Source organism: Schistocerca americana, chromosome 2 (assembly GCF_021461395.2).
Source record: "Schistocerca americana isolate TAMUIC-IGC-003095 chromosome 2, iqSchAmer2.1, whole genome shotgun sequence".
In the NCBI taxonomy this organism is placed as follows: Eukaryota; Metazoa; Arthropoda; class Insecta; order Orthoptera; family Acrididae; genus Schistocerca; species Schistocerca americana.
The window spans coordinates 145,536,074-145,557,024 of record NC_060120.1 but is presented as its reverse complement, the minus strand read 5'-3'; the positions used below and the strand labels follow the sequence as shown (position 1 = coordinate 145,557,024).

At 45.5% G+C, this 20,951-nt stretch overlaps 1 protein-coding gene across 1 annotated transcript in view; it reads right to left on the bottom strand.

The window, feature by feature from the left end:
• Positions 1-20,951, bottom strand: part of LOC124593840 (runt-related transcription factor 1-like) — a 163,941-nt gene that overhangs the window by 29,252 nt on the left and 113,738 nt on the right. The window contains exon 2 of the mRNA XM_047132187.1: positions 11,989-12,094. Within this exon, the coding sequence (XP_046988143.1) occupies positions 11,989-12,094 (106 nt within the window). The remainder of the gene's footprint in view (positions 1-11,988; positions 12,095-20,951) is intronic.

The following is a 20,951-nucleotide window of genomic DNA, read 5'->3' as shown; positions in this document are numbered from 1 at the left end:
CTCGGAGATTTGATGTTTTGCCGGATTCCTGATATTCACGGCACACTCGTGAAATGGTCGTACGGGAAAATCCACACTTCATCGCTACCTCCGAGATGTGTCCCATCGCTTGTGCGCCGACTCTAACATCACGTTCAAACTCACATAAATCTCGATGACCTGCCATTGTAGCAGCAGTAACCGATCCAACAACTGCGACAGACACTTGATGTCTTATACAGACACTGTCGACCGCAGCACTTTATTCTGACTGTTTACATATCTCTGTATTTGAATACGCATGCTTATACCAGTTTCAGTGTATTACTGATCGACGCTGGACCGTACCTGAATTGAGACCGAATTTATTCAAACTGACGGCACATTCATGTGATAAACATCTAAATCAATAAAACATACATTGGAATAAAAAAAGATGATTTTAACCCTGTCTCGCAGGTCAAAGCTAGCCTCCCGAACCTTGCTGATGATGATGATGATAATAATAATGATGAGGTCCCATACTCCGAGGAGCGAGGGAACGATGCGGGAGACCCGCACTGCCGACTAGGCAAGGTCGGAGCGGAGGTGGTTTTCCATTGCCTTCCTCCGACCGTAATGGGGATGAATGATGATGATGAAGACAACACAACAACACCCAGTCATCTAGAGGCAGGGAAAATCCCTGATCCCTTCGGGAATGGAACCCTGGACCCCATGCGCGGGAAGCGAGAAAGCTACCGCTTTTTTTTGTCTTATTTTGTTCTATATTGTTCGTGGAATTTGTTCGGATGGATGTCCGATGACACCCGTTCAGGTTCTTCGTTGATCCGTTCACTCAGTTGTTTTTTTTATTACAGATGGTAGCTAATCCTCTGCCCGAACACGGTGAGCTACCGTGCCGGTGCCTCTAGACGACGAGCTGCGGACAACCTCTCTGAGTGTGCTTTTAATAGTGTGACAGTACAGAGTGCGCCTATAAATGTAAATGAGTAACTCTGCGGGGCAGCAAGTCCCATAGTTTCGCGTGCATCATTCGCCAAGAGTGGGCAGATTTTGTCTGCAGCTGCCAGTAGGATCTCGCGGTACACCACGAAAGCTCCGAAAACGGGGCGTAGTAAACTTTTGTTAGCATCTCGCAATTGCGCCGACACGTCAGCAGGTGCCGAGGCTGAGAGTCAGCGGTACAGACGTACCGGGATTCGCGTGGTGAGCCGAGGAGTTAACAGAGCTGGCGCGCCCCTCGGTAAACACGCCATCGGGTTCGGTCTAGCGGGCTGCCCTCGGCTGTGCCGGAGGGGAGCCGCCGTGTCGAACACGGCGCAGGCGGCGCTGCTACGAGGTGCAAGTCCGGGCCGCTCTGCGGAGATTAGCGCTAAGACTGGCGGCGCGCGTCTTGGATGCCATGCCGCGGCCTGCTCGCCGGCTTTGTAGCCGCCAGCTATGCCGAGGAGCGCCGGCGCGTGCCTCGTACGGGCCACCCCGGCCTCCTGCGTGGTCCAGCTGCCGGGCGTCGCTCGTGTCGCAGGCGGCCGGTGCGCGGGGTAGCAGCTTTACGGCTTCGTACACTGATGAGCCGCAACATGCCACTGCCATCTGAATGGTCTTGGTGGCATATCGGGTACGTGGCGCGCTAAGAAAAGTACATAAGAGGAGCAAAGACGACTAGGGAATCATTCCAGCAACGGTAGGAGCTCCAAATGGGAATATCCACTGTCGGAAGTGACTTTAACAAGAGGCAGATAGTTATGGAACAAGCATCTCAAAAACGTCGAAGCTGGTCAGCTGTTTGCGCGCTACTGTTGAGAGCCTACAAGGTTGGTTTGATAGGTCTGGTAAATGTCCTTCAAAGAATGGAACATCAGTTGTCGCGCCTTCATGGTTCGTAAGCTCGGACATTCCAAGCATCGTACTAAGAATTTCGACATTATACGGTGTGCAGTTCATTGTTAACGGCAGTCTGAAATGGTCAGTGTGTCGACGGCGACTAAAAATGGAGAAAACCGAGTTTCGTACTCTTATTAAAAAGTTTCATTTGGAGAACTGGACGGTCACACGCAACAAAGCAAAATTCGTCAAATTTCACGCAGGCTCTGCAACGTCAGTGAAGACGATATACACCACTGGCCATTAAAATTGCTACACCACGAAGATGACGTGCTACAGACGCGAAATTTAAACGACAGGAAGAAGATGCTGTGATATGCAAATTATTATCTTTTCAGAGCATTCACACAAGGTTGGCGCCGGTGGCGACGCCTACAACGTGCTGACATGAGGAAAGTTTCCAACCGATTTCTCATACACAGCAGTTGACCAGCGTTGCCTGGTGAAACGTTGTTGTGATGCCTCGTATAAGGAAGAGAAATGCGTAACATCACCTTTCCGACTTTGATAAAGGTAGGATTGAAGAGTATAGCGATTGCGGTTTATCGTATCGCGACATTGCTGCTCGCGTCGGTCGAGATCCAATGACTGTTAGCAGAATATGGAATCGGTGGGTTCAGGAGGGTAATACGGATTGCCATGCTGGATCCCAACGGTCTCGTATCACTAGCAGTCGAGATGACAGGCATCTTATCCGCATGGCTGTAACGGATCGTGCAGCCACCTCTCGATTCCTGAGTCAACAGATAGGGACGTTTGTAAGACAACAACGAGACAACAACGATCTGCCGAACAGTTGGACGACCTTTGCAGCAGCGTGGACTATCAGCTCGGAGACCATGGCTGCGGTTACCTTTGACGCTAGATCATGGACAGGAGCGCCTGCGAAGGTGTACTCAACGACGAACCTGGGTGCACGAATGGCAAAACGTCATTTTTTCGGATGAATCCAGGTTCTGTTTACAGCATCATGATGGTCGCATCCGTGTTTGGCGACATCGCGGTGAACGCACATTGGAAGCGTGTATTCGTCATCGCCATACTGGCGTATCACCCGGCGTGATGGTATGGGGTGCCATTGGTTACACATCTCGGTCACCTCTTGTTCACATTGACGGCACTATGAACAGTGGATGTTACATTTCACATGAGTTACGACCCGTGGTTCTATCCTTCGATCGATCCCTGCGAAACCCTACATTTCAGCACGATAATGCACGACCTCATGTTTCAGGACCTGTACGGGCCTTTCTGGATACAGAAAATGTTCGACTGCTGCCCTGGCCAGCACATTCTCCAGATCTCTCACCAATTGAAAATGTCTGGTCAATGGTGGCCGAGCAACTGGCTCGTCACAATACGCCAGTCACTACTCTTGATGAACTGTGTCACTACTCTTGATGAACTGTGGTATAGTGTTGTACCTGTACACGCCATCCAAGCTCTGTTTCTCTCAATCCCCAGGCATATCAAGGCCCTTATTACGGCCAGAGGTGGTTGTTCTGGGTACTGATTTCTCAGGACCTATGCTCCTAAATTGCGTGAAAATGTAATCACATGTCAGTTCTAGTATAATATATTTGTCCAAAGAATAGCCGTTTATCATCTGCATTTCTTCTTGGTGTAGCAATCTTAAAGGCCAGTTGTGTACTATTCGGTTAATGAGTCTAAACGTGTTCCAACAAGCATCGATGTCGAAGAGCATTCCGGTCGTCCAGCTGATGTCACCACAAAGGGAACCGCTGACAAAATCATTTACATGATTATGCAATGCCTCCGAATAAAAATTCTCTAAGGCTGTTGGCAGCCCAAGTTAGCCAGTGCAAAATATACTGCAAGCACAATTGGCTATGAAGAAGCTGTGTTATAGGAAGGTGCAATGATCACTCACAGTCGACGAAAAGCGCATTCAGCACTACATCTCAAAACAGTCTCTGGCATTGTTTATTCGCAATCCGCAAGACTTTTTGCGCCGATTTGTGACTGATAATGAAACCTAAATCCAATATTATACACCAAAGTCAAAACAGCAAACAAAAGAATGGACGAAGGCTGGTGAAAGTGCACCGAAGAAGGCAAAGACCATTTTGTCAGCTGGTAACGTGGGAGCCATTGCTTTTTGGGATTTCCGAGGAAGGATCATAAGTGGAGCATATCATTCACTCACGGATCGTTTGAAACTTGGATTTGCTTAAAAAATACCAAGGTTGGAACACAAGAAAGTGTCCTCTCACCGACCGGCCGGAGTGGCCGTGCGGTTCTAGGCGCTTCAGTCTGGAACCGCGCGACCGCTACGATCGCAGGTTCGAATCCTGCCTCGAGCATGGATGTGTGTCATGTCCTTAGGTTAGATTTAATTAGTTCTAAGTTCTAGGCGACTGATGACCTCAGAAGTTAAGTCGCATAGTGCTCAGAGCAATTTGAACCATTTTTTGTCCTCTCACCGGCATAATACAGATCCCAAACATCAGCGAAGACAGTGGTGAAAGTGCATGAACTGGACTGTGAAATGATTCCTCGTCCTCAGATTTAGCCCAGAGTGACTCCTTCCTCTTACTTAATTTGAATGTTTGACTGTCTGAGTAGAAACTTTCATCAAAATGGAAACTGAAAGGAGCAATCAACGAGTATTTTGCAGCGTTTGATAAAACCTATTTTTCCGGTGGAAGATCTCTTCACGAAGAAGGAGACTATATTGAGAAATAAGATGAGTTGCTTACGAAAAATTTTTCCTTGCTTTTTTACGAGACTTTCCAAACCGCCGTCGTACGTGGAAAGTAGATGAAGGAGGGTAAGAAAACGAGTAGGCGACAAGATCTTGGGTATCCGCGCCATATTATAGAACGTGGTGGCTGCGGCGTACCGATCTGAAAAGCGGGATAGGCGATGATGATGATGTTTGGTCTGTGGGACGTCCAAATGCGCGGTCATCAGCGCCCGTACGAAGTCCCAATTTTTCCACAGTCCAATTTTTTTCACCTCCCAATATAGCCACTGTGACGAATGATGAGGATGATGATGAAATGATGATGACAACACAAACACCCAGGCCCCGGGCAGAGGAAATCCGCAACCTGACCGGGAATCGAAGCCGGGACCCCGTGATCCAGAGGTAGCATCGCTAGCCTCTAGGCCACGAGCTGCGGACAGCCGGTAGGTGGCGATCCGTGTGGCACATCTGACAACAAAGACAATACTGGTGCATTAACACTAGTTCTGATCCATGCCGTTCAGTTCAGGTTGCTGATCATGTGGATTCGCAGCAGACGAAGCTTATATGTTCACATGATGACCCAATAACGTCCTCGATTACTGCTGCAGGGGACATTCTATCATTAAGATTGGACCGTGGATCAATGGAAACTTGTCATCTGGTCGGATGACCTCGTTTCTTGTTGGTCGCAAAATACGCTGTCACCCAGGTGGACGGCTACTCTAAATATGCACCGGGCATCGGAGGCAGGCCTACAGATGCCGTGCTACCGTATGCTACGTAGGCTTCCGTCTTTGCTGTCACGGGGCCTGTAGCATTAATATAGGGCATTTATGTCTTCTCCGACGGCGAGGTTATCTTTCAGCAGGAAAATGTGCGTTTCAGGATGCCTCAATCGTTATACAGTGACTTGTGTAGCATTGTACTGAACTCACGTCATTATCCTGGACGTCAAATTCTCCTAATCTGAACCGGAAGGATGGCATGTTGGGACGCTATCGCGGCGCCAACTCCACTCCACTGTCGGTCCGTAATTCACGGGAATTGAGTGAGCTGTGCGTAGATATGTCTGTAACTTCAGTGGTATCAAGCGAGAGCTCACTGGCGAGTAGGGTGGAGGTCCAATATGTTTTATATTGAAAGCTGGCTCTGGTTTGGGGCCGATGATGGCCGTGTATTGGTTAGAAGGAGGCCGGTTCAAAGCCTGCAGTCAACCTCCGGAAACCTACCACTGACAAGTCGAATTTATTTATTTATTTATTTCCAAATTATAGACCGGGTACCTGATGTTTAAAACAGGTCGTACATCTGACAATTTTCGTTTTTCATCTTTTTACAGTTTTCTTTTCTTATGTTTTATCTACAAGATTTACAAAGAATGATACTTTTCAAAATATCTATAATTTAAGGTTGAAATATAAATAAAATTTTGTTGTTTTTTAAGAAGAATATAAAAAGAAGATAGGATAGAGGAAAGATTTGTTAGTACCATCACCGAATGTTAGTGACGGTGAATACCCCGAATGGTTTCTTCGAGCCGTTGACCGCCTGTCTCACACACACACACACACACACACACACACACACACACACACACACACACACACAAATGGTTATTAGTAGAGAAATAATATTGCTTATCCTATTTATTAATAATCCTATGTATTAACTACTTTAGGTGCCCATCCATGTACAGCATTTGGTGTTTTCTTGGCTAGATCGCCAGCACTTTTGCTCATTTACTGTCACATCTCAGCTTCCTCCTCCTGTTCCTCCTCATTGTCACTATTTCCGCTGTCACTGTGGGTATCGCTGTCCATCCTCTAGAGATTGTTGTTACGCTGTACATAGGCATGTCTGTAATGTCGTGTCCGCATGTACTCTTCATGTGTTGTTTTTGAAATACTGTTTGTCAGTGCGTTTAATTGTGCCCATTGTTCTTCGTCTCTTATTGCTGTGTGTTCTGGGGAACCTTCTTCCAGCATGTGCATGTAGGTGTCTGCCTCAGACTCACGCGGCTTAAGTGCGTGGGATAAGGTCCGTGTCCGGTTGAGAAATGTACCATACGGCGGCTGGGATGGATATGTCTCATTCTCAACCGCTTCCTTATGTCAGGGAGGAAGTCGTGCAGTCTACGTCCCTTATCACTTACATCACACTCACCTTTCCATGTATCCAAACACCAACTTTTAAGGTGACGTATCGTCTCTATCGGCACACCGGTTATTATGTGTACCTTATCTAGTCTCCCCACCTTTAACCAGTACCTTGCAGCCCTGTATTTGATCGTGATACACATGGCACGGAGAATCGCTGTCGTACGGCGTTCCAAAGGCGGAATAACCACGCCATTAAGTAGGTGGTCGAAATATTTCGACTCACCATTGTATTACGTCTGGGGAATTTTGAATGGTTTCAGTAACAAACCGAAATTCACACAAAAATAAAAACAAGCCGTTATCGCCAACATCAGTGCCCCATATATTCTTCCTCAGAGACAAACATATTGACTTCTGAAGTTACCAAACCAAATCAACACCTGTTGCTCCCTTTGCTCTGCTATAATTTCCTGGGAACTGCCCACCTTCAGCTGAGGTAGCTATTGTTAAAGTTATTGTTTGTGTCGTCATTCTTATTACAAAATGTTTTCTGAATAAAATTGTCATGTGCATAATTTTAACTGTCAGTGGATGCCATTTACGTAGTGATTCAATGGACTGAAGTAGAATTCGTTGAGCTTCACAGATTTCAGTTGTAAGGCGTCGGCCGCATCCTGGCCTTTTTTAATTTCTATTTTACGTTTTTTAATCAAAGTACGATTGCGCCACGTGTGAATAATTCATTCTTGCATTCCAATTTTAATGAGAATATAAAACGTCAGTGAATATGAGATTCGATGGATCTGTAGTCATTTTTATCCTGATTATAACCATCTTTATCCTGTTTTCTGTACTATATTTCTTTTTCTGTCTAACATTTCTCCATGTGGGAGCGGTTTCTGGAGCTACATGTGGGGACCTCTAAACCTGTGGTCCTCACGGGTCTGACGCAGGTAGACCTTCATAAAATAATTTCGACGTGTTACCTCCGGGCGAGACACGTAGAGTCTAGCACTCACCGAACCATGGCTAAGCTATTTAAAGAGGAAACAAAAGTGTACATGTGGTTCCAGTTTCGGCAAAATGTTGTCTGCACAGTAGTGTAGCAAAGCATGAGGGCAGGGCGATGCGAGTCATCCCCGTTACACAGATTGAAAGTGGAGGGCGTCTTTAAGAGCAAACGTTTGGCTGGAGGGCACTACGACACGAATCGATAATCAGAACAATATCGTCTCGAGGATACTCAGGGGAATACAGACTCAGGGTCTTCCGTGGGAACTAGACCTCTAAAATTTCACAAATGGGGCGAACGGCCGTCACGCCGTGGGAATCGGGCCAGCCAGCCGCTGATTCGTGCAGAAGTTGCAATATCGTATTTACCAGTTATCGATGCCGGGCAACAACTTCCATTTAAAATGTCCTCCTTTGTACGAGAATTACATAATGTGTGTACGAGTACAGATTGTGATGCACAAACGATGACGCGTGGAAGTTTGGGTCTGAGTGAGTCGCAAGCGGATAGTCGAAGCCGTTAAGGCGACCGCTCGCGTAAAGTGGGAAACCCGCGATCGAGGCCCAGGCCGGCACAAGTTTTCATTGTCGTCATTTCCTTATACTGCTGACGGTTCTTCGTAGTCGCAACTGCGAATACATTTCATGTATGCAAGAAGCAGCTGTGGGGTTTGTTGAAAATGGTAACCTAACTCAAAGTTGGTTTATGAATACACTTCAACAAGTCTATACCCTTTTGCAAAACATAGCCTTACTCATAAAGTTTCTATGGATGCAGCTCTACACGTGCTCTGAGAGCTTCTGATATCTCCTCGCTCTCCCTGTCTCACTCGCTCTCTTGTCAAGGTAGCGGAGTACGGGAGTGCAGCTGTTATAGTGGTTGCTATGGAGGCGAAAGCGCAGTTGGTTTTATGGTACTATGAAACACGATGGCTTCTTAGGGTTTAGCGGCAGTTTGGAGGTGCCTGTGTTCGAGATCTTCCAGATGTGAACAGCGTGAAAAGATGGCATGAAAAGTTTAAGAGACTGGCAATTTTGGTGACAGGGCAAGAAGTGCTAGACCTGGAGGGAGTAGGACAAAGGTAATGCGGTGTGTACAGCATCTTAGCGCAGTCCGTAGAAATCAACGGGTCGTGTTTCCAGAGGATCATACAGACCTCAGTGCACTCTGATGTACATTTTACACAAATAACTGCCTTTCGGTGCGTAGAAAGTGCAAATCCTGCAAGACTCGTAGCCAGATGATACGTAAGGACGTGCTGACTTTGTTAGGAACGAGTTGGGGAATCGATACAGGCAGTGAGTACCTTAATACAGTTTTCCTTTCCGGCGGAGCAACATTTCACATCTCCGGGAAAGTAAACAGGCATAAAGACTGAATCTGGAGGTCGGAGAACCATATGTCGTGGTACAGTAGCGCACCCCCCAATACAGTTATTGAGCCACACCTTTTCACTGATCAACGGCTTATCTCGAGATGTAGGAATTCGACGTTACAGCTCAGTTACAGGAATTTAAACCACAGGTAGCATCCCAGCAAGGTGGTCCGCTGCCACACGGGGTGGCAGTTCCTGGTTGAAGTCTTGTCGGACAGATGGATAGGTATAGATAGTCCGACATCATGTACCCATGCTCAGCAGAGATAAACACTGAGCGAAAGCGAAGAAGAATTACGAGATCTGCTGATTGGAATGAACACCCTAATGAGAAAAGAATACGCATTTGGAGTAAAAAATGTTCAAATATGTGTGAAGTCTTATGGGACTTAACTGCTAAGGTCATCAGCCCCTAAGCTTACACACTACGAAACCTAAATCATCCTAAGGACAAATACGCACACTCACGACCGAAGGAGGACTCGAACCTCCGCCAGAATCAGCCTCAAAGTCCATGACTGTAGCGCCTTAGACGATGAAGTTAAGGCATTCTGGTAGGAGGACAACCAAATAACCCACGGTGGACGGCGCAAGGAGAACATGAAAAGCAGACTAGCTGTGGCAAAGAAGACGTTCCTGGTCAACAGAAGTCTGTTAGTACCAAACATAGACCGTAATTTGAGGAAGGAACTTTTGAGAATGTTCATTTTGAACATGGCATTGTGCGGTAGTGAAACATTGACTGTGGGAAAGCAGGAACAGAAGAGAATCGAAGCATTTGAGATGTGGTGCTACAGAAGAATGTTGAAAATCAGGTCGACTGACAAGGTAACGAATGAGGAGGTTCTGCGCAGAATCTGCGAGGAAAGGAATATATGGGAAACACTGCCAAGAAGAAGGCACTTGGTGTTAGAAAAACTGTTGAGACAACATAGAATAATTTCCATGGTATAGAGGGAGCTGTAGAGGATAAAAACTGTAGAGCAAGACAGAGATTGGAATAAATCCAGCAAATAATTGAGGATATAGATTGCAAGAACTACTCGGAGATGGAGAGATTGGCACAGGATAGGAATTCATCGCGGGTCGCATCAGACTAGTGAGAAGACTTGTAAGCGTATTGTCATATCGCTGGCTTAGTTGTGTCGTATCTTTGCGGGCAGCCGCGTCTGTCGAGTCGAGCGCGGAACACGAAACTGTTATGTTGTGTTGTATGTAGCTGTGCATGTGAGTAGCATTGTTAGTATGGAAGTTGAAGTGATGCTACAAGTACTATTACAGTAAAGTGAAAAAATAAGCAAATGATTCAGAGGAAAGTGCGTCAAGAATTAATTTAAAAATGTGGACTGCTGCTGATGAAGTATTTATGTATCCTCTCGTTGCGTGTCGTACCGTACTGTATCAATCATCCGCGCCGTGTTCAGTCTCCCAGAATGAACTAATGTAATCAAGAAAAAATTTAGTTACCACAAAAGAGTGCAGTCAAGCGCCAGTGTCTTGTAGTGAGCGTGAGGACGTGCGTTCGGTCATCGCGTTTCTGCATTATCAACAATCAGCCGCGCCGCGACGGTTATGCGCACGCTCGTACAAGTGAGAACCAAGAGCTGAAAAATTAACTTTACGAACAGTGTTATATCGTTACTAGTGTCAAGGAGGACTATTACCAGATATCTGTATGTGTGACGAGCGTAAGATCTTTTGTTCGATCATTCGGCTTTCGCATCATCAACAATCACCCGCGTCGTGTCGGTAACGCGTACGCTCGTCTGAGTGATATTGCGGACAGATAATCATGAAGATTGTTCCAGAATGAGATTTTCACTCTGCAGCGGAGTGTGCGCTGATATGAAACTTCCTGGCAGATTAAAACTGTGTGCCGGACCGAGACTCGAACTCGGGACCTTTGCATTTCGCGGGCAAGTGTTCTATCAACTGAGCTCCCCAAGCACGACTCACGCCCCGTCCTCTCAGCTTTACCTCTGCCATTACCTCGTCTCCTACCTTCCAAACTTTACAGAAGCTCTCCTGCGAACCTTGCAGAAAGGCAAAGGTACCGAGTCCGAGTCTCGGTCCGGCACACAGTTTTAATCTGCCAGGAACTTTCATATCAGCGCACACTCCGCTGCAGAGTGAAACTCTCATTCTGGAAACATCCCCCAGGCTGTGGCTAAGCCATGTCTCCGCAATATCCTTTCTTTCAGGAGTGCTAGTTCTGCAAGGTTCGCAGGAGAGCTTCTGTAAAGTTTGGAAGATAGGAGAGGAGGTACTGGCAGAAGTAAAGCTGTGAGGACGGGGCGTGAGTCGTGCTTGGGTAGCTCAGTTGGTAGAGCACTGGTCCGCGAAAGGCAACGGTCCAGAGTTCGAGTCTCAGTCCGGCACACAGTTTTATTCCGCCAGGAAGTTTCATGAAGATTGTTAATTGGGATAAACATTCATGAATTGGAATGTAAACAGTGCAACCTGCGATTTCCCTTAATCGTCTCAGAACATAGTTGTTCGCACCAGACGTAGAACAGTGTTGTGTTCTGCCGATGAGTGGCTCCCCTCACTCGCTTGCATATTTCGACAGATAATTTCAGACAAGCCAGCGGCAGTGTGGAGCAGAACAGTACGACCGCCGCGGGATTACCAGGTACGTGGTGTGGACAGGGCGCACGGTCAGAAAAGCAGAAGAGACAACCGGTTTAAGGGTCCCCCACCCCCATTTATACTCCCGGGCGTGTTATACAGACTGACGAGGGAGGGACGCGGTATGAGGAGGGATTCAGTATGCGACTCGGTATCGTTTACAAGCGAGCCTTTTCCTTAGAGCAGAAACAATATTTCCACTGTGCGCCGCGATTAACTCCAAATTCTTGGCTGCTGCGCCGCGGCTGACCCCGTCCGCAGTAAGTGAGGATCGCAACTTGAGCGGCCACCCTACCCAGACGCCAGCCGGCCAGCCCGGCCCCGTCCCTCTGCCCGCGGGCCACTCTCGCCGCCCGACAGAGACGTATGGCGGGCTCCTCCTTGGCTGCGCGGCGCCGCCTCTAATTAATTAAACAAGCAATTCATTAGACATTCTCCGGCCCGGCCCGGCCGGCTGCTGCTGCCGGCTGCTTGCGTCGCCGCCCTATCCCTATCCCTATCCCTATCCCTTCCTCTTCCGCCCCTCCTGCCTCCTCGCAAGGGACTGCTGCGGCCGGCGGAAGTACTGGTGGACTGGGCAGCGGGGGAGCAGCACGCGTGCCTGACGCATTGTCTCCCGCGGTTTCTTTCCGCACAGTAAGGGAACCGCGAGTCTTATGCGTTTAACAGTCAAGATAGAGTCCCTTAAAAACAAAATCAGTTTCCGTATTGCAGTATCTGTGTAATACCACATATGCGTGCATGTCCGAAGGATCGTTGCTGCCGTTTATACAGTGTGATTCAGCTGCCCCTACCACTGTCGCTTTATGCAGCCCGCATTGTCATAGCTGGCAATCATAAAGAAGAGCGAACTTTCATATTCTCTCCTTCGTTACGCGCGAACTGTTAGTCCTAAGCCGGTTAGGCCGGTTAGTTGCCGAGCGGTTCTAGGCGCTACAGTCTGGAACCGCGCGACCGCTACGGTCGCAGGTTCGAATCCTGCCTCGGGTATGGCTGTGTGTGATGTCCTTAGGTTAGTTAGGTTTAAGTAATTCTAAGTTCTAGGGGACTGATGACCTCAGCAGTTAAGGCCCATAGTGCTCAGAGACATTTGAACCATTTTTTGTTAGTCCTAGAGAAAAAAATGAATAGGGCACTTTTGTAGGAAATTTAATATAGTTAAATATTTTACGGGGGTATGTCTTCACTGGCACGTCTTCACTGGAGGTCGTAATTTTCGAGTTACAGCGCAGCTCATATCGGTCAGGATTCCTAGTATGTTGTTCATGCCACTCTCTCCTATCATTGTACAAAAACTCGCGACAGCACGAATTATTTCCCATGTTCGACCATTTTTGGTCTTCACTGACTGGTCTTATTACGCCATCTACATCAAAATGTATATTATACTCCGCAAGCCACCCTACGGTGTGTGGCGGAGGGCGCTTTACGTGCCACTGTCATTATCTCCATTTCCCGTTCCAGTCGCGTATTGGTCGCGGGAAGAACGACTGCCAGAAAGCCTCCGTGCGCCCTCGAATCTCTCTAATTTTACATTCGTGACCACCTCGGGAGGTATAAATAGGGGGAAGCAATATATTCGAAATCTCATCCAGAAACGCACCCTCTCGAAACCGGGACAGCAAGCTACACCGCGATGCAGAGCGCCTCTCTTGCAGAGTCTGCCACTTGAGTTTGCTAAACATCTCCATAACGCTATCACGCTTACCAAATAATCCTGTGACGATACGCGCCGCTCTTCTTTGGATTTTTTCTATCTACTCTGTCAACCCGACCTGGTACGGATCCCACATTGATGGGCAATACTCACGTATAGGTCGAACGAGTGTTTTGTAAGCAACCTCCTTTGTTGATGGACTACATTTTCTAAGGACTCTCCCAATGAATCTCACCCTGGCACCCGCCTTACCAACAATTAATTTTATAATATTATTCCACTTCAAATCGTTCCGTACGAATACTCCCAGATATTTTACAGAAGTAACTGCTACCAGTGTTTGTTCTGCTATCACATAATCATACAATAAAGGATCCTTCTTTCTATGTATTCGCAATACATTGCATTACATACAAGTGTTAACTTTGGATCGAACTGTCAGCGTAAATCGTTTTAGCATATCTTTTAAAAATGTCATTTTCCGTTCATTACGCAGCTCCCACCGTCGGAGGTTCGAGTCCTCGCTCGGGCATGAGTATGTGTGTCGTCCTTAGCTTAAGTTAGTTTAAGTTAGGTTAAGTAGTGTGTAAGCTTAGGGACCGATGACCTTAGCAGTTTGGTCCCATAAGCCCTTACCACAAATTCCCAATTTTTTCGTCCATTACCCTCATGGACACGTTTGAATTAGTAATGTGAAGTAAATAACAGACTATGCTGGTGGCGTAAAATTCCAATCAATAGAGACCATAAAACTTCGAATAATGGGAATAGTTCGTCTATTCGAAAATTTTTGTACACTTGTAGGAGGGACTGCCACGAACAACATACGACAAATCATGACTGGTGAGGGATGAGAGTTGGGTTGGAGATACGCTTCAAGGTCAGTTTCGTGCGTTTTTTTCACATGACTGGAAAACAGTGGTCTCCAGTGCCATTTCCCACAAACATGTTCTGTTCATTCTTTTTTGTAGGACTATCAACTTGAGCATATCGAGCGAGATAATATATAAACGGCGCAAGTGCTTTTTGAAGGCCAGATATAACATTGCGGGTTGCATAAAACGACATTGCTTCATCAGCGCCACACTACAGACACAACACTACAGTATTTCATGCCATGGCAAGACAGTATGTCGGGAGTAAACAACGTCTCAGAGTGTGCTGGCCAAGAGGGTGTAGGCACACCAGGACACATGGAGATTTGGGACACTCTCGGAATCGTGCTCCGACGGCGGAATTGGTTACAGCGATCGCTCGCGACATGCGGGAAATCCGAGTTACAGTCCCTGTCTGGCACAAATTTTAATTTGTTGTGAAATATTCTACAGCAGATGCTGAAGCAGAGCATGGAACGAAGTGCACTTTCGTACTATCCAGCAATCTTCAGATCTCAAACAGCATATATTTCAGGAATGGTAACACATTTCTTCCGAAATTGCTTGCTTCCTTGCCGCAATGAATACAAGACTGTATCCTCTCATGTATGGGTCACATGTCATATTGTTGTTGATAATAAACATCATTTACGAGTAGAATGAATGTTACTGTATGTGACGAACAGCTCTACGAAGTTTGACATACGGATATATATGTGATTGGTGCTTCATTATGTAACGCTGTCAGTTTCTGTCACTGTTCTTGAATAGGTGACGTAGTGTCTTTCTATCCGCGATCCTTATAAAATACGACAGTTTTTTACCCGATATCACTCATAAAATTTCTTTTTATGTATTATCTTTTCGAAAACTTCATCAGCATTTGTGGCTCCCGTATCGTGTATACCGCTGAACGCTCTGTGTCACAACATCTGACGATGGTTTTCGAAGAAAAGCTATGCCGGTAATGATCCAGGTGAAAGAAAAATATACAAGGTGTGTGAGAAAAGTAATGAACCGATTTTTATATAACAAAGCTGTTATTTGATTCAAACTACAATACTGTCTCTTCAAAGTAGCTTCCTTCGGCAGCTATACACTGGCAAAGTCGTTGTTCCCAGTCTTGGTAGCAGCTCTAAGGGGCTTCAGCTGGCTGGACCTCTAACATGTCTGTCGCATTCTCTTGTATGCTCTACAAAATCTCAAACTGACGTCCTTTTAAGACATTCTTCAACTTCAGGAAAAGAAAAAAGACACACAGGGACTAAGATCCATTGAATAGGGAGCCGTATAACTGCAGGAATGCCTTTTGAGGTCAAAAATTCCGTCATGGAAGTAGTTGTGTAACGTGGGGGTTGTAATGATGCTGCATGTACATGTCTGCAATGTCCAGTTTCACCATTTTCTTCACCCTTTCAAGAATATCTTCGTAAAACACTTAGCTGACAGATTGCTCCGGAAAAGGAATCTCACAAGAGCACGCACGTGTTCGACGTTTTCGTCGGTTTCTGAATTTGAAGGTTTCACTTAGCGAAGCTCATCTTCGACATATTCTCTGTGATGGAATAATGATTTGTGACAGCGAAAAACTTATGTTCTTGATACGGAATGTCCCCCATAGACCTGATTCAACTTTCCAAAGGTCACACTCGCGGGTTTCCAAAGTTCAGCACAAAATTTAATGGCATAATGTTGCTCTAAATTCCGCTGTTCCATTTTCGTAACACACAACAAAAACACAACTTCATTCATGGCGCTCTCAAAAACCATGTGGTAGCTGAACGGAGCTGAAACTCAAACTGTTCATCTGGAATGGATGAACACACCGGTCTACACAAGTAGAACAACATAACGTTGCCAGATCGCTCGCATCTTTGTCAGTAACATTACTTCTCTCACACACCTCATATGTTGACAGGCGGAAGAATCAGAACACATTCACACAAATGCAACTCCTACTGTTTAAGAAATCACAGAAGTCACTGTAATCATACAGTAGGCGACTGACTATGGAGAAACAGGAACATAGTAGATGATATTTTCGTTTTAAAGCTGAGTGTGGAGAAATACACAGAGTTTAAAAACCCTACCTACCTGTGCTTCGTTGACATGTCAAAAGCCTTTGATAGGCTTAGAAACAAGGTTATAATTCAAACTTTAATCGACAATGGGGTTTAATGAAAAACATAAAAGATACTCGTAAATATACTGTACTAGATAAAGGTATTAGACAAGGAGACTGATTAAGCCCACTCCTGTTAACCTTAATGAACCATATTACTGAAGACACAAGAAAGAAGCCAGATTTTAAAATGGGAGATAAAGTGATGAATGTCATATGTTATGCTGATGATCCTGTATTGATAGTAAATAATGAGGATAATTTACTGAGGTTTTTTTTCACGAATTTAATAAAACAACATGGAAATCTCATTTAAAAAAGTAAGACTATGATAGTATCAAAATCACCTGCAAGATGTAATTTACAAGTAAATGTTGTGTCAACTGAACAAATCATGGGCTTTTATTATCTGGGGACTTTTATCACCAGCTACAATGATTTAACCATGGAAGTGAAAAATCAAGTGGCCTAAAGAAATAAATTTATGATACCTGACGGGAAAATAAAAATATATAAAACAATGGTGCGTGCTATTTTCACATATGCAGAAGAGACGAAAAAGATATAACAAAAGTTAACCACAGTGTAATGGTTGGTTGGTTGATTTGGGGGAGGGGACCAAACGACGAGATCATCGGTCACATGGGATTAGGGAAGGATAGGGAAGGAAATCGGCCGTGCCCTTTCAAAGGAACCATCCCGGCATTTGCCTAAAGTGATTTAGGGAACTCACGGAAAAGCTAAATCAGGATGACCGGACCCGAATACGAGTCCAGTGTGTTAACCACTGCGCCACCTCGCTCGGTAACGGCAGTGCAAATGAAGGACTAAGATTTAAGGAGTGACCATGTGACACAAAAGGACAAACGCTTCATCACTGGAACAGTGTGGAATACAAAATATAAACAAATGGATGAAGATAAGAAAAAGAAATTGAAGGATCGTGTGAAAAAGAAGAACCCCACAAGACTAGATAAAATTTGTGAACATACACGGCCGCAAGGAAAACGATTACCCGAACGACTACGCTAGAAATGCGAAAGCAGTTGGTCCGGTATATTCATGGAATGAGGCAGACAAACAGGGGTATCCCTAGTCAGCAGCAGCAAAAGAAAAAGTATCAGATAGGCTGTGGGTGAAAACAAAGAACATAGATTTCGAAAATCGTCCCGCTTGCCAATTGCGAGAATGTGTGCTGTTATTAGACTTTTGTTTTCAAAAGGATCTACAGTTACTCAGGTTCACCAAGAGCTGTGACTATTTTATGTTTACTAGACAAGCCCACATTACAAAGAGCGGACTTAAGCAAAATTAAAAACAATATTAATCCTCACCTGCACGTTTGTTCTGCAGTTTAACTTAGGGTGCATGCTGAAGTTTACTTTGGATACAGCTCTAATCTCACCCTTTCCTATTACACTTGAGAACACGTACGAGCTCGGTTTTCTGTGATTTTCCTCGCCACGGTCATCTCTCGAGGTGTATGTCGGAAAAAGTAATAAGTTAACTGAAATGTTTAGAAGATTTAATAGTAAACATCTCTGTGATTCATATCGCCTATCTCGTAGCGTCTGCTACAGGAAATGGAAGACAATGTAACGACGATTTCGCATTTATAAAGGCATCCATAATGTGTGGTTCTTCCTCCGATGTTTTCTATATCCTTGATCATTTCCATTTGAGGACTTCCAGACTAACGACCAATACTCAAGAATTTGTCGAACGAGAGTTTTGTGATCACCTATTCAGTCGAGGAACTTTATTTCCCTTAGATCTTTTCAGTGAATCTCGGTCTGCCATTTGCTTTTCCCACAGCTACTGTTATGCAATCGTTCCAGATTGATAGGACTACACATTTTACGGCTGTTACAGTGTTGAGTGGTTTATCGACAAGTGTTGTGATATGTGTTTAGTGGATTGAAAATCGACATTTTCATCTGATCCTCAATATTAATGTGGAGGTCCTTTAAATGAGAATGCTTTGCATTCATATAGGCCTACAACTGCATACTGTTCATTCATCTGAGTAACAGTAAACTGGGCCCCAGCCATATAGCCTATAGTTACTGAAACCTGAGAGGGCTAAATAAAGTGAAAATTGTCGAATACAAAAACAGCACAATTTTTTTTTATTGTGGCATTCTTGTGACACGCACACTCACAGTAGGGCAAAACAATAACTGACTGCACTCCACTGAGTCAACGGTTCATCGCCCAAGCATTATCTAGTAATGCAACGTAGGCTTTCACAGCCAGTGGCTACTTCAGCTAAAATTCCTTGCTGAGAGGTCATGGTCGAAATATAAAACTGCTTCCTGGTGTTTCCTCGGAATATGCCTTCCACAATTGGAGACGACACGTCAGGAAGAGGTTTATACATACATCTCGGCGTCTCAGCCCAGAAGTTTTAATTGAAGATATTACCTAATAACTGTTATATATCGAGATTTTAAAGGTCATGTGACACCTCCTAATATCGTGTCGGACCACCTGTTTCTCGAAGTGGTGCAGCAACTCGATGTGGCATTCACTCAACAAGTCATTGAAATTCTCCTCCAGAAACATTGAGCGATGCTGCCTCCATAGCCGTCCACAATTACGAAAGTTTTGCGGTGCAGGAATTTTTGTGCGAACTGACCTCTCGATTATTTTCACAAATGTTCGATGTGATGAATGCCGAGATCTCAAGCTGGTCAAGTCATTCTTTCGAATTGTCCAGGGGGTTCTAACCAATCACGAGCGTTTGTGGCCTGATGACATGGCGCATTGTCATACATAAAAAATATTCTTTTTGTTTGAAAACATGAAGTCCACGAATGTCTGCAAATTGCCTCCAAGTAGCTGCACATAGCCCTTTCCAGTCAATGAGCGGTTCAGATGGACCGTGTCCATTCCATGTAAACACAGCCCACACCTTTATGGAGCCACCACCAGCTTGCACAGCGACTTGTTGACAACTTGGGTCCAAGGCTTCGTGGGGTCTGCGCCACACTCGAACCCCACCGTCAACTCTTACCAACTGATATCGAGACTTGTCTCACCAGCTCACAGTTTTCCAGTCGTCAAAGGTACAGCCGATATGGCCACGAGCCCAGGAGACGCGCTGCAGGTGATGTCGTGCTGCTAGCAGAGGCATTCGCGTCGGTCGTCTCCTGCCATAGCCCATTAACGCCAAATTTCGCCGCACTATCCTTACGGATACGTTCTCCGTTAGGTCCCACATTGATTTCTGCAATCATGTCACACAGTTTTGTGTTTTAGCCCTGACAACTATACGCAAACGTCGCAACTCGCGGTCGTTAAGTGAAGGCCGTCGCCCACTGCGTTGTCCTTAGTAATAGGTGATACCTGAAATTAGGTTTTCTTGATACTCTTGACACTGTGAATCTCGGAATGTTGAATTCCCTAACGATTTCCGAATTGGAATGCCACATTTTGCTAGCTCCAACTACTGTTCCGACTTCAAACTCAATTAATTCCCGTCGTCGCATCACAAACCTCTTCACATGAATCACATGAGTACAAATGGAAGCTCTGCCAATGCACTTCACCTTTATACCTGATTTACGCAATACTACCACCATCTGTATATGAGCATATCGCTATCCCATGATTTGTCACCTCAGTGTAATCGCGCACTCTAGGAAAACTCTCTGTGCTGGAGCTGAAGTGTTAGCAGAGCCCAATAAAGACTGACGACTGTGTAAACCTTTCTACTAATGGTTCCGATCGCTATCAGGCTTACAACAGTTTACAATTGCCGAAATTCCTTATTGTCATAGCTGTACATGGGCGTCTGCAGAATTTATCCAAGGAGGATGTAGTTTCATGCCACAAGAACGAAATTTAGTAAGCAACACAGGAAAGTTCTCTAAACCTGATCTGTAATGAATGAGCTCAGAACTTCAGATTACAGCGTGAGGGAGGGTAGGGGAGAGGAAGCTCCCGCTCTTGCCCTCTGCCCCCCCCCTACCACCCCTCTTGTGGGGACGTCTCCGTACTGAGTTCTATTTCGTTCGAAGTTTGCTCAATGTGCCGCGACTTATTTCATATACAAAACGAGGCTACGTACTCAACGCCGCGCTGCGCTCTAGTGAAAGCATGCTATTGGCAGGCTATATGTAATATTTGTCGGTACGGGTACCTAGCCATCGTCAGGTCTGGTGCCGCTGCACCTTGTCTTCAAGGAGTGTCTGCATAATTCTTCCGCACAAAGTCTTCTAACTTCCAGCACTGTTCCGCCGCGCGATAGTATTGTTGCTTTGTCTGAAGAGGTCAGCCTTTTCCACACAGGCACGCCGGTATCTGGTATTGTTTACTCATATCATTCGTTACCTCTACTCTTTGAGGCTGCAATTCTCAAATCTAGTTAATAAACGTCGTGGGGTGGTGGCTAAGTAGTGAAGTACCAGGCAATGAATCCAAAGTCCTCATCTTCGACTCCCGGTTAATCCTAAGGCATTCCAACTATGACATATCATTTCTTTCAGTTCTGCCACAGTTAGTCATGCAAAAAAGTGCCTAGTTGCATCTTATATCGCAGCCCAACTTAACCAGCAAGACCCGATATAACTGCATAGACCATTTGTTCTAAGATCAGAAGA